The sequence below is a fragment of the Ambystoma mexicanum genome, chromosome 2p, assembly GCF_040938575.1.
Source record: "Ambystoma mexicanum isolate Mex_15411 chromosome 2p, UKY_AmexF1_1, whole genome shotgun sequence".
Lineage (NCBI taxonomy): Eukaryota > Metazoa > Chordata > Amphibia > Caudata > Ambystomatidae > Ambystoma > Ambystoma mexicanum.
The window spans coordinates 1,340,170,644-1,340,183,742 of NC_090923.1; the positions used below are offsets into that span (position 1 = coordinate 1,340,170,644).

The window sequence follows — 13,099 nt, forward strand, 5'->3', positions numbered from 1 at the left end:
GAGAGTGGATAAAGCTTTATTTACTGAGAGAGAAGAAAAGTGGGTGAGAGGGAGGAGGTGCAGGTATCATTGAAGACAGAGGGGTTAAAGTAACGGAGGTCCTGACAAAGAGATGGAGGAAGAGAGTGAAGGGAGCGGAGAGACAGGGGGAGTGAGGGATAAGGAGTAGAGGATGGTCAGATAATCCCGGCTAATTTCCGCCCTATTTCGCTACTTCTGTTTCTGTCCAAACTGCTGGAATCACTGGTCACACCGCTTCTGTCCTCTTTTTTGGAATCTTCCAAAATATTTAATCATGCCCAGGCGGGTTTTAGGCCTGGGAGAGGTACGGAAAGTGTACTGGTCTCGGTGCAGGACGACATGTCCAGACTTGTCAATGCTGGCGGTGTTGGGGCCCTGATCCTGTTAGATCTCTCCACCGCATTCGACACGGTAGACCACTCCATCCTTCTCTCTCGCCTCTCACAGATTGGAATATCCGGTGCTATTCTTGCCTGGTTTACTTCGTTTCTTTCGGATCGCACTCAGACCCTCGCTATGCCACCGTTTCTCTCCCCCTCTTGCTTTCTCACTTGTGGTGTCCCTCAGGGATCCTCTCTATCGCCAATTCTGTTTAACATCTACATCTGGGCCCTGATTTGTCTCATCCGCTCCTATGGGTTAAACTGCTACTCATATGCAGATGATACCCAAATCCTGATCCGTCTGGACCAGGATCAATCAGAGACCTCTGTATGCCTTCACGACTGCCTTAGGGCAGTCGGGATCTGGATGGACCAGAATTGACTAAAGTTAAATTGTGATAAAACGGAGGTACTGTTGGTAGGCTGCCCCCCCAACCGCTCCCTGTGGACCCCTGCTTTCTGGCCCGCTGCCTTAGGCCCGCTACCCAACCCAGTTAGCAAAGTCAAGAATTTAGGAGTTATCCTCTCCGCTTCTTTGTCAATGTCTAACCAGGTTGCGGCCGTGTGCCAGTCCACTCACCACCAGATCAGAATCCTTAAGAGGGTCATGCCCTTGATCCCGGTAGCCCTCTCGCCCCCCTGTGGTAGCCGCGTTAGTTCTCACACGACTGGACTATTGCAACTCGCTCCATCTGTCTCAACCTATCGGCCTTATCCATCGCCTTCAGCGTATGCAGAACCTGGCTGCTAGGCTGGCTACTGGCTCCCCTTATGGTGCCCACATTACACCAGTGCTTCGCCAACTGCATTGGCTCCCGGTGAACCAACGAATTCAGTTTAAATCTCTGTGTATTGTTCACCGGGCTATTCACGGTCAGGGTGCTGAATTTTTGCAGCTTAAATTCACCCGATATTGTCCGGACCGGGACCTCCGCTCTGCTACTTCTAACCTGCTTACTGTCCCCAGGTTTAACCGGGCAAGGCTCGGTGGTAGAGCCTTCTCTGTTACCGCGACCATACTTTGGAACAGCCTCCCTGAACCTCTTAGGGCCACTGTTAACCATCTCGGATTCAGAAGAGCGTTGAAAACCAACCTGTTCTAAGCCTGACCACTCCACTGGTCTTCTCCGACTGGGTAGCTTCCTTCCAGCTCAATGATGCCTTTGGGCGAACGCGCGCTTTACAAATGTTCATAACATAACATAACAGATAGATAGTTGGGGAGGGTGCAGACCGAGGAGGGGGAGAAGGAAGAGACGAAGATAAGATCGAGAGTGTAGCCAGAAGAGTGTGTAGGTGAAGTAGGGAGCGGGGCGAGAAGATATGAGTTGTGTATAGATAAAAGGGGGGAAGTTTGGTGGGAGGTGGAGAGATGGAGGTTAAAGTCACCAAGTACAATTAGGGCTGTGGTGGTGGGGGAGATGAGGGAGAGGAGGTGGTCAGTGTTATCATAGAAGGAGGCGAGGGGGCCAGGTGGCCGGTAAATAATTGGAAAGGATATAGTGTGGGGGGTGGTGAAAGATTTGTACAAGTATTCAAAAGAGGGGAAGACAGGAAGAGGAGTTGGACAGGGGGTAGACAGGCATTTGGGGTCAAAGAGAAGACTGATGCCGCCAACACTGCCTCAAGAGCGGGAGACATGAGTAAAGGAGGAAGAGGTGGAAGTGAGAGAAGCAGGCACTGTAGTGTTGAAAGGGGGGAATCCAGGTTTCAGTGATACATAGCAAATGTAGATTTAGCCGTAGAAACGGGTCCAGAACAGCGGCAGTCTTGTTACAGAGAGATCTAGCATAGGGCGATGATGATGATGCTGGAGGGTTCAATGATAGGGGGATAGATGAGGTTGGGTCGGTGAGTTAGGGTAGATGGGTGTTGGGTCGATCGGTGGTGGGGAGGTTGAGTGTGGAGATGGTCATAATGATGAGGCAGAGGGTTTTGAAGAAGGGCCAGGAAGTGGAAAGGGGAGTGGGATGGGAATGCGGAGGATGAGAAAGTGGAGGGAAGTGGTAGTTAGGGTCGCGCATGCCTGAAGGAGCAATAGGAGCAGGTGGAGGCGTAGTAGAAGAGCAGGAGTTTGATGCTGGGTTGGGAGGGTGGAAGCTTGGGCTGGAGAGGGAAGCGATGTGGCACTAGCAGTATGGACACTGGAATGCATAAGAGAGACTTTAAGGGATAGTGGGCGGAGGGGGGAGTAGAGAGAGTGTGGGAGAGTAGGGGATCAGGGCCTCGTGGGACCAGGCAGGAGGGGCAGGAAAGTTGCAGGCAACTTCCTACTTCATGGGAGTAGGTGCAGAGGACGCAGCGGAGTAGGCCAATGAGCGCAGGCTGACTTCCAATGTTTCAGAGCCCTTGATGGTGACAGTGGGATGGAGCTGGCAGGAAGGGGCAGGTGGGAAGGGGTGAACAGTGATGGCAGAAAAATAAGGTCTTAAGGGTTTCCCAATTGCGATTCTGATGAATTTACTGGGGTAATATGGGCACAGTGCTCCCAGTTGGTGGCTCGGGTGCAGTTTTGGCGCTATATAGTCACAGTGGAGAAAACCACGGTGGTGGTGGTGGTGGTGGTGGTGGTGGCGGCGGCGGCGGCGGCTGAGAGAGCAGGGACTAGGAACTTTCCAAGAAGGAGCAGTGAGGTAGCGACGGGGCTCAACGCATCAGTAGAGGTGGTCCTGCCTCAGACAGTTGCTGTCTGCAGCGTTGCGTGTTAACACACAGGGGTGACCTGTGCGGTCTGCGAAGATGATCCGGAGTGTCACGCTTCGTCAAGAGGCCACTGGAGGAGAGTCAGCTGAGGTCGTAGTTGGTCGAGACGTCGGTCTGCTGCTTGGGACAGGGCGGGAGGTGGAGTCCGGGGAGCTTAAGAGCACAGTGCCATGGGAGGGTCGGAGGTGGAGACCAGAGAGCTCCGGAGCACAACGTTAAGGGAGAGGAGCTCAGCCTCAGGGCTGAGGCTGTGTAAGCATATTTGCTTACACAAGAGTGTAAAATGTATGCGACAGGCAACCAAAACATGATGAAACTTGAAAATGAATAGAAAACATTAGCAATAATGCAAAGTAGTGTAGCAAAGATGTCTGGCTTCAAACAGTATATTTAAATTGTTAAAAAAATCTTCTCATATGCTTTAATATGAACGAACACACCACAATATGCATCTTGATAATTACACACAACGCAGGGACTTTGAAAATTACTTTTCTAAAATGCACCCATGCATTCACTTAAAGCATAATTTGTTTGTTCCAAAGGATACTTCCCAATGGTGACTAAGTAATCCATTGTACTGCCTCCCTCGGTACGTCCTCTCCTCCTCGGTTGTTGATGGGGACTCGTCTCCACGTCTGATGTCTAATGGCCTGGTGTCTCAGCATTGCCTCAACGCCATTTCTGGCAGCCCCTGCTCCTGGGCTGATCACATTGAAGGCGCTGCGATGGCTATCTTGGCTACGAATATCTGCGCCCTTCGTCTCGGTATCTCGGTGTGAATATCAACCCCAGGGAAGTGGCCTCCGCCCCCAGAACACAGCAGCAGGGTCCCTGGGCCGCTCGCTCTTCTGCACCACGGACAGTGGCCACATCGGTGCGGTGGGGCCTCTATTTGTATCAGGATTTAAGCGGGCCGGAGCAGAAGCACGTCTGCATAGTGTGCTCGTCGGCCATGTCCCCCCAATGTTGGCCTTCTTTGATATTGATTATACACTCAAGCTCCCTATTTGTACATCGTCCTTACCCATAGATCAACATGATGTAGCACCAAACACGTTTATGCAGTTAATCTGCAGCACCCCTGATACGAAATACATAGATGTAATAATAATTGTAATTGGGATATGTCCATCTTGGCACAACGTAATGCTTAAAACTATGTACTACTGGACTATTTTAACCCAGACACATGTTTCCCAATTGTCAACAGTTTATTGATTTCAGTTTACATTGCCAGAACAAGATATGATTATACAGACTTCTGTCTTCCCCAATTCATAGCAGGGATGAGATACCTAACATCGAGCACTGTTCAATTACTCAAATGGCATGTACACGATAGATTGAAATTGCTCTTTGATGCGAATTCATTAACAGTCACACAAATTCTGATTATAATTATGAGCAGCAAATCCTCCACCAACAATATTCTGACCATTTTAAAATATGCTACAGGGGCTCAAAAGTGCCCGATGGTATCAACTGGGTAGAATCATGTTACAGATGGCCCCAAAATACTGTAATTCTTTTAGGAATGTCCTTCTCCCCCTTGGCATTTCACCCCATAGGCCACGCATCCTTATTGCTACTGAATGGTAAACCATAATATCTAATTCATGGCTTCTTTTAATGATGTCTCCCTAAGTGCAGGCTGTCTAAAATCTTTCTGGCACTTCCTAGCTTTCCCTATTCTAACCAAGGGAGTTTGGATAATGCTTTGCACTTGCTGTGTGGTTTTCAGGCTACTTTATTCATGCCCACTCACCTCTTCTCCTCTACACTTTGTATCATTCCCCTCTGGCTTACTCCTCCCACCAGTTCTCATCTGTCAGAAATTCCACTCCTCCTACTTGCATCCAATCGTTTGTTACTACTCCCTCCACTCCACTTTACTAATGCCTCTCCTCCACAACCACTACTACTCTCTTCGTCCCACCACTACTACTCTCCTCTGCCCTCCTACCACCACTGTTACTTTCCTCCCAGCACAGCTACCTACTCTCTTTCTCCTCCCAGCACTGATAGACTCAACCTCCTGCTACTACTACTCCCCACCTCCCACCCCTAGTACTCTCCTCCTCCCACTGCTACTTTTCTCCTCCCACCACTACTGCTCTCCTCCCTTCCACTCTGCTACACAAGCACCTTCCTTTCACCAAGTACAACCATTAAATTCACATTCAATCCTTCCACTAACTTCAATTCACCTACTGCCCAAACCCGCACACTCACATGGAAGAACCACTTTCACACCTAAGCCAATACTCCCACCTGCCCTCCACAAGCCTCCTCCCACCTGCCGGTCTCTTGGTCCACCTACACCGCTCGCCTCACCCCAAAAACAACACACTACTGCTTCTTGTCCCCTGCCTAAATCTCCCTCTTTCTGTACTGATTGGACCACTGTCCCCGACCACTCCTGTTCCTGCCGCCTCACCCCCTTCCTGGATGTGAATGTGCAAATCGGAGTCTTCAAAAGGGGGCTAAACCCCACCCAACTTTATCTGCGTAGGTTTACAGTCAAATTAACAGGGCAGTGTTAAGTCGCAGTTCGTGTTTAGAGGTCCGCTGTCTGGGTCCATCTTGGTAAGTTTGGGAAATAGTCCTTGGCCCCCTATTAGTCCCTGGTGCTCTAGGGATTTGCAGCTCTATAGTACGTAGATTCCAGCAGATTCTGCAGGTCCTGCGCCCTGGGATCCCGCACTGCAGCGGTGCGCGGCTGCAGCCTGTCTCTGGCTCTCTGTCTGTCTCTTTCCCTCTCTCTCTCCCTCTCTCTCTCTCGCTCATTACACTGCGCCCTATCTCTGCAGAGTAGTGGTTGTCTTTGCTGTCTAGGTCCGTTGATACGCCAAGTAAGCAGCTGTGTTGGTGTTCTGGCTTTCTCTTCTCTGCTTTCATCTTGGCGGTATCTGCCATCGATAGAAAACACTGGGGAGCATATGCGTTTAGAGGCAAGGCTGAATAGAAGTGTCTGCAAACTTACCATAGTGTCATAGGTGTGGGCTTTGTGCCCTTGTAGTTGAACTGGCCCTCAGGACTGGGCTGACCTGGATTTCTCATTCCTCCTTTTGACAAGACCAGATCACAGGCTTTGTCAAAAGGAACAGTGAAAAGTAATTAATGTTATTGCTCAAGAGCACAGTGATGACCTGTTTCTTATATATGTATCCTGTCTCTCCAGCGTAGACAGAAATGTTTTCTTTTGTATTTTTCTCTTTGTCCTCATCTTGAATGAAGACAGAAGTTATGCTGGATTACAAACAGAAGCACACTGATATGCAGATTTGTGAAAGGGGCACTTTGGATGCGAGTCACCCGTCAGCTAAGAGACTGTTGCACAGGATCATGTTGGCTAAGATGATCATTAAAAGTATAATTTCTTGCATAAGGAATTGGCTTCCACTCAACTTTGTCAGTAGCATGGATATCAAAGAAGTATTGCACCAATTCATGTTCTACTGTTCAATTTACATGCCCTTCAGCTTGATAAGTAAAGAAGCAAACTAAGGACATAATACAGCCACTTGCCATTCCACTGTTTGGCTTTTTAATAGTTTAAAATGAATTAGTCTAAAACAATCATAACTGCCCAGCGACTGGCTCATCCACTTTTTATGTCTTTTATGTATAATTCAGTTATTTAGTATAAAGTAAGGTTATTGCATTAGTCTGTTTTTCAAAGCCATAAGTACAGAGAATAGCCCAAACTGTTCAGTAGCACTTGCTGACATTGGGTCTGATGTTCCATTAGAATTGTTTATGGCATCGCTATAACATTTTAGTGGGCAGCAGAGGCGTTTGTTTAATCCCCCAGTAACCACTATAAGACCTTCAGAAGTGCCTTTTCTAAATGATCCCATTACTTGTGCATACTCTGCTACATCACCATTATCTCAGCTTAACTGTTATTTAGGATAATAATGGATTGATCACTCCTAGGCCAGTTTAATCTCCATAGAGTTTTAGAATTGTGGATTTTGGATAAACCCGAATGAGTCATCTTGTCCAACGACAATCTGCGGTGTTGGAATAATGGCTATTGATATTTTTTTAATTCACCATCTCAAATGGATACTAATCCAGCAGTTGCTCTCCTGTTAAAATGTTTTTATTATTTTGGGGTGTTTTATTTGAAATGCTTCATGCTACTGATTGGCTACATCATATTGCTTTCATAAGGATTACGCAAGGATAAACAGAAGGGATCTGGTTGGCAGTCATAATGTATGGTACGACTGTACATGATGCATGAGTTGGTAAGGTAGTTGGGTCTTCTTGAATGTCTTAGCTCAAGGGAAAGAAAGGTAAGCAAGCCCTAATGCGATAGCCACCGTCTTAGTTTGAGCGTGTTGATTTTGGGCATACGACTCACCGTTTTAAATTGGGGGGGGGAGAGGCATTCAAATAGAATAATACTTTTGGGCCATAAATCGTGTCTGAGAGATGCGTTACGACCCTCCTCTAAATTTCAGGAAATGTTAATTGTAGCAGATTGGAGCTCCAGAACTTGGTGCTATATGTGCAGGGGCTTCTCGTTGGAATCTGGTGAAGTTAGACTTGCGGGTAGTGTGTATAGTAGACATGAACTTGAATTCCAGACATAGATACGATGACCAGAGGCACATAGAAAGAAGGAGGATGTAATGATGGCGTTCAGCCCCATTGCCGTAAATGTTGCTGTCAGGTGGGCCTTAGGAAGGACTGCAGATAATACCCTGAAGAAGCGGACCAGTGATGCATTGGAGGCCAGAAGACCCAGGGGATGTGACAGATAGATTGAAGAAGTCCACGCGTTACAGATGTAGTGGTCTGATTCAGTGTTTACCTTCCCGGGAGGATAGCTCAGCAGCAACGTGCTCACCTTGGAAACAAGACGACAGGAAGCAACACAGGTTCGATCCCCGGGTCCGCGCTTAGAAACCTGGGTATTTAGCGCGTTATAAATACGCAACTAAGACATATTCCGGTACCAGAGGCTTGATGTCCCCAGGCTGTGAGAGTGCTTTAAAAATGCAAATAAATAAATACCTTATGCCTCAGTGCCTGATCCTGTTGCAGAGCCTCTGCAGATGGCTTGGTTAAGAAAACACACTTGGCGTCATTGACATACCCCTTTAGGATGACCCACAAAGGGCTGTACTCTCCACATAAGGAGAAGACAGGGAAACATTGATCATCACTCTTTGAAACAGGTCACAGAGTGCACCAATGTGGACAAAGGGCTTCAGGATTGGATGCAGAAGGGTCCCATAAGGATCAGCAACTGTAGAAGTGTGAGCCAGGATATCCCAAAAAGGAGCTGGTACTTTTGAGTAGCAACACTACTGGGGTTCCAAGAGGTAGCAAGGGCTCCCACATCTGTTCATGTGGGTAACACAGGTCCAGGAAGCATCTGGTCGGGCAAACCGATCTGTAGAGCTAGAGGATTCCCCCTATGGAGGATGAGCCTGAAGCAGGATTCTCTTGGATCGGGGATCCAGACTTTTACCCTCAGGAGTATCATAAATCAGCAATTGCATGGATCTTCAGGGCCATTTTAGCTCTCCGGTTCCTTCCTTGAAGTTTCAGATAGGTTCTTTTTCAAATGGCTCGGAGTCGCTGTTTATTCACACAGAAAACGGGGGTTTAACCCAGCCCACCAAATACCATACCTGCATTTTTCAAAATTTTGACGGCCATCAATCAGAATTGGCCAGCCAAACTCCACCTTTGCGGTACACACAGGAATGTGGGTTGGGGTGTTGCTGAAACCATATCCAGCCTAAAACAAATTTAATTCACACAGAGAAGCTTTTGTGAGCTCTGCTCAGAGCTCACGTAGGCAGAACGGCCAAAATGATGATTCCTCATGGTAAAAATACACAAGCACCCCAAAGAAAATGTCAGTGTCATTGGACTTAAACACTTGTTAGTCACTTTGCTTGCTTTCATTGAGAAAACTGCTACAAATGTTTGTAAAAATGCTACACAGCAGCCTGTGACCCAAACACAAAGTCGAGGTTAGTAAACACCCACGTTGACAAAATGCTGAGGTTTTGGATAAAGTCCAACTGTTGGCAAAAATAAGCCTGACACCAGAAAACCAGCAAAAAGAATCAAACATTGAATTTCCGCCCTAAAACATAAATAACATTGCACAAAGAGGATGCACCATATAACTGGTTTTCGAGTAGTGTCGAGTAGTGTCACAGCTGCATTATATTTTCGTTTCGCCTTATGCTGAATATTATGTTGAATATTTGTTTTCAATGTAGGCTTTGAGGTCTATGCCATCTTGGAACCAACCTGTCTAAACCAGATCTGTGTCGTGCTGGGTGTGTTCTGCTTATTGTTGGCATTGAAGAAGTACTTTGGGATGAAATACGTTATTTATTTTCTTTAATGGAATAACATTTCTCTTGCTTTATTTGGAGACGGTGTGCAGCTCACATTTTTCTTCGTTTGTGTGTTATGCCACTCGCAATTGAGTCTTTACTTGTTGCCTTTGATGAAGGAAGTCACTTGTAACTGATTGCAATGCATGCATTGCCCCAGACTCATTGCGTTTTTCAGTTTAGCAATAAAGTTGTAAGCATTGATGCCTTCATAAGGCACTTACATGATTCAAATAGCATAAAAACATCATGTTTACTGAATAATGTTTTTCACTAATGCAATTCTGCATGTGTACAGCTATTTGTGACTGTTATTGCTTAAAATGTGTAATTAATCTTGTAACACTTGATTACATGTTGGCAAACTACAAAGATTAGCAACTTTGCTTTAAAAATTATATTTCAGTTTATGCGGTTTATTTACCCTCATCCTTGTGAAGTTGGAGTCAAAAGGGCTTCTGTTCAACTGCACAAGGTGGACTGAGCTTGCTAGGCAGCTTGTGTCTTGCACTACTTTTGCACTAGTAGCATATCGCCAGTGCACCTGCTCTTGTCTGGCATCCTTTAATTTCACTTTGTTTCCATATCTTTTCAGAGAGAAGGATTTTCCAAATTCAACAAGATCTATGAATATGAATACAATTTGTTTGGACAGGTAAGAGTTTTCAACCCATCAATTGTAGGTTTTTAAAAGTGTGCTTGTTCTGACACTTCCAATTTACAAAGGCCTAGATTTTAAATTAAACCTTTTGTTCTGTCTGGCATTGTGGTTTACCCTCCTGCAGACAACTGTTGTCATTGGAATTACCAGGCATTCATGGCATGTCTAGGCATTGCACTACTGTAATGGCCACTTTTTCAAGCCATATTACACATTGCTTTTGTGAGGCCATTTTAAACATCACTACTTATTGTAGTGTATTGGCTTACAAAATACTGGTAGCAGACCCACAAGGGCATTTGCTTTTATATCCAGTATGGAGAATATGGGGATTCTCTGCTTGCAGCCCGTGATCATTTGAAATCAACCCTTTGAGAGCTTTGATTGGATTGCCGCTGGGTGCATGTACAGTGGGTGTCTCGTGTGTACTGATAACCCCCGGTTTTCAAGTAACTAATAGATAAATAACTGTCTTTTGGTAAATAGTTAAACAACAAGGAGTGGATTTGGCTCCACAACCTCCACAACATCCCCCTTGTGCTGAAGTAAGATGCATCCTTTTTAATGCCTGATCTGTAGCAAAAATCAGACACAGCATCTTTGACCTCCTCGCCTCAGACAAACCAGACCTAGTCTTTATCACGGAAACCTGCTTCTCCGACGACTTTACCCCCATCGCCCATGAAGCCTTCCCCCTGGACTACTCCCTCATCCCACTCAACTGACCCTCTGGAGGAGTAGCAATCGTTTTCAAGTCACACTTCTCCGCCTCAATCATAGACTGCCAGACAATCATCCCTTCCTGCGAATCGCTTCTCGTCAAACTATCCCTCCCCCAACGTTCTCCCACAGCTTCCTAATCATCCACAGACCCCCCTGGCTATGACAGACAATTCTCAAGCAACCTCTGTGATTCAATAGCCACCATCCAAATAAACCATCCCACCCTCACTCTTCTAGGGGACTTCATTATCTGGCTGGACATTCCCACCAACCCCATGACCCACTCACTGGTCGACTGCCTAGATGCGCTTAACCTCTGCATTCACATGAGCGGCCCAACTCACTCTAAAGGACACACCCTTGATGCCATCTTTAGCTCCCATGACCAGATACATCTAAGCCCCCCTACACCTATATCTGGTCTGATCACTTCATTGTGCCTTCCACCATTCGCTTGCCCTCCACCCTCCCCATACTTGAACCAGAACCCCCAAATCAACGCAAATGCTGGAAGAAACTAAAAATCCTCCCCGACCTAGCCAATGCGCTACTTCAAACTCCTCCTCCAGCCACCCCACGTAATGAACCCTTAACCACCGACTCCTTTGACTCGTGGCTCAATATCTCATTAATCCTGCCAATCCTCCACCCGCCGTGGCCCTTATCCCAGATGGTTTACACCAGAACTGAAGACTGCAAAACAACTGTATAAATCCCTCGAACGCAAATGGCGGAAAGATAAAACCAACCTGACTAGATCCACCCTGGCCCGGCACCATCACCACTACAAAGCCGAAATCCGAAAACCAAAAAAAGTCCAGTACAACTCTCAAATTCTCAACTGTGAAAACCCCAGCAAGGAACTTCACAAAATCATTTCTGAATTCACCAAACCTACCTGTACCACCACCCAATCGACCCCATCTCAGTCCCCATCTCAGTCACTCTGCGACTCACTCTCTCTCCACTTCTACACCACTGATCTCGACAGAACAAATTCTCTCAACAACAAACTGGCCCTCATGTCCCAGCCACGTAATCCACCCGCCTTACCAGTCATCTCCCCGCCTGCCACAGCAACTATAAGCCAACCCACCTTCGACTCGTTCACACCAATATCAAGAGACCAATTTCACAAACCATCTGGCTTCCCCCTAGAACCCTGCCCCGCCTCAATCCTCAAAGAAATATTCTCATCCACCTGCACAGGAGAGTACGCAAGAACCATCACAAATGACTGGCTCTCAGGAATTTTCCCCGATGCCTTCAAAACTGCTCATGTCAAGCCTCTTCTAAAAAAAAAACCTTCACACGACCCTCTCGACCCCAAAAACTACAGCCCCATCTCAAACCCCAGGTTCTTTGCTAAACTCATCGTCCAAACCGCATACTCCCAACTAAATGCCTGTGTCGAATCCAACAATCTCCTAGAACCTGCACAATCAGGCTTCAGACCTCGACACAGAACCGAAACCACTCTGATCTCAATCTGGCACGACCTTAAGATCACTGTAGACTCTGCGGGATGCGCTGCACTAATCCTTCTAGACCTCTCCGCCGCCTTTGACACAATCAACCACTCAATCCTCCTTGACCGCCTCCACTCCCTAGGAATCAGTGGAAACGCTCTCAAGTGGATAGCATCCTTCCTCAACAATAGGAAACAAATAACCCTCCTCTCCACATTTGCTTCCGTCTCCCGACCAGTCAATACCGGAGTTCCACAAGGAGCATGCCTATCAGCCCTCCTTTTCAACCTCTATATGTCCACCCTCCCAGGAATAATCCAACTGCACAATATCCTGTGCTATAACTACACCGATGACACCCAATTAATCCTAAAACTCCTCAACTCAAACCCCAACTGTCAGCCCGACCTCGCAGCCTGCCTCCTTGACATTGATCACATGATGACCACAAACCACCTCCTCTTAAACCCCACTAAAACCAAAATCATGGTGTGCGGCAACACCAAGCTTCTCCCCCATCCTCTACCATGGCCATCATCCATGGGCAATGCACCCACCACCTCGACCACAGTAAAAAACCTTGGATGCACTCTCGACTCTGACCTAACCCTCTCTCGCCAAATCAACAACGTCTCAAAGTCCTGCCATTACCACCTCAAAATTCTCAGACACATTTTTCCATACCTCTCCTTTCCCAACAGACTCGGCGCTGTCCAATCTATTGTAATGTCGAGACTGGACTATGCCAACTCCATCTACCTC

At 46.9% G+C, this 13,099-nt stretch overlaps 1 protein-coding gene across 3 annotated transcripts in view; it reads left to right on the forward strand.

Moving 5' to 3' along the window:
* TOP3A (DNA topoisomerase III alpha) overlaps nucleotides 1-13,099 on the forward strand; it is a 1,279,921-nt gene that overhangs the window by 109,652 nt on the left and 1,157,170 nt on the right. For all 3 annotated transcript variants that reach the window (XM_069645692.1, XM_069645691.1, XM_069645693.1), the window contains exon 2: nucleotides 10,080-10,139. Coding sequence is in view for 1 of the 3 variants with exons in the window: in XM_069645691.1 (XP_069501792.1) it covers nucleotides 10,080-10,139 (60 nt within the window). In the remaining 2 variants the exon portion in view is untranslated. The remainder of the gene's footprint in view (nucleotides 1-10,079; nucleotides 10,140-13,099) is intronic.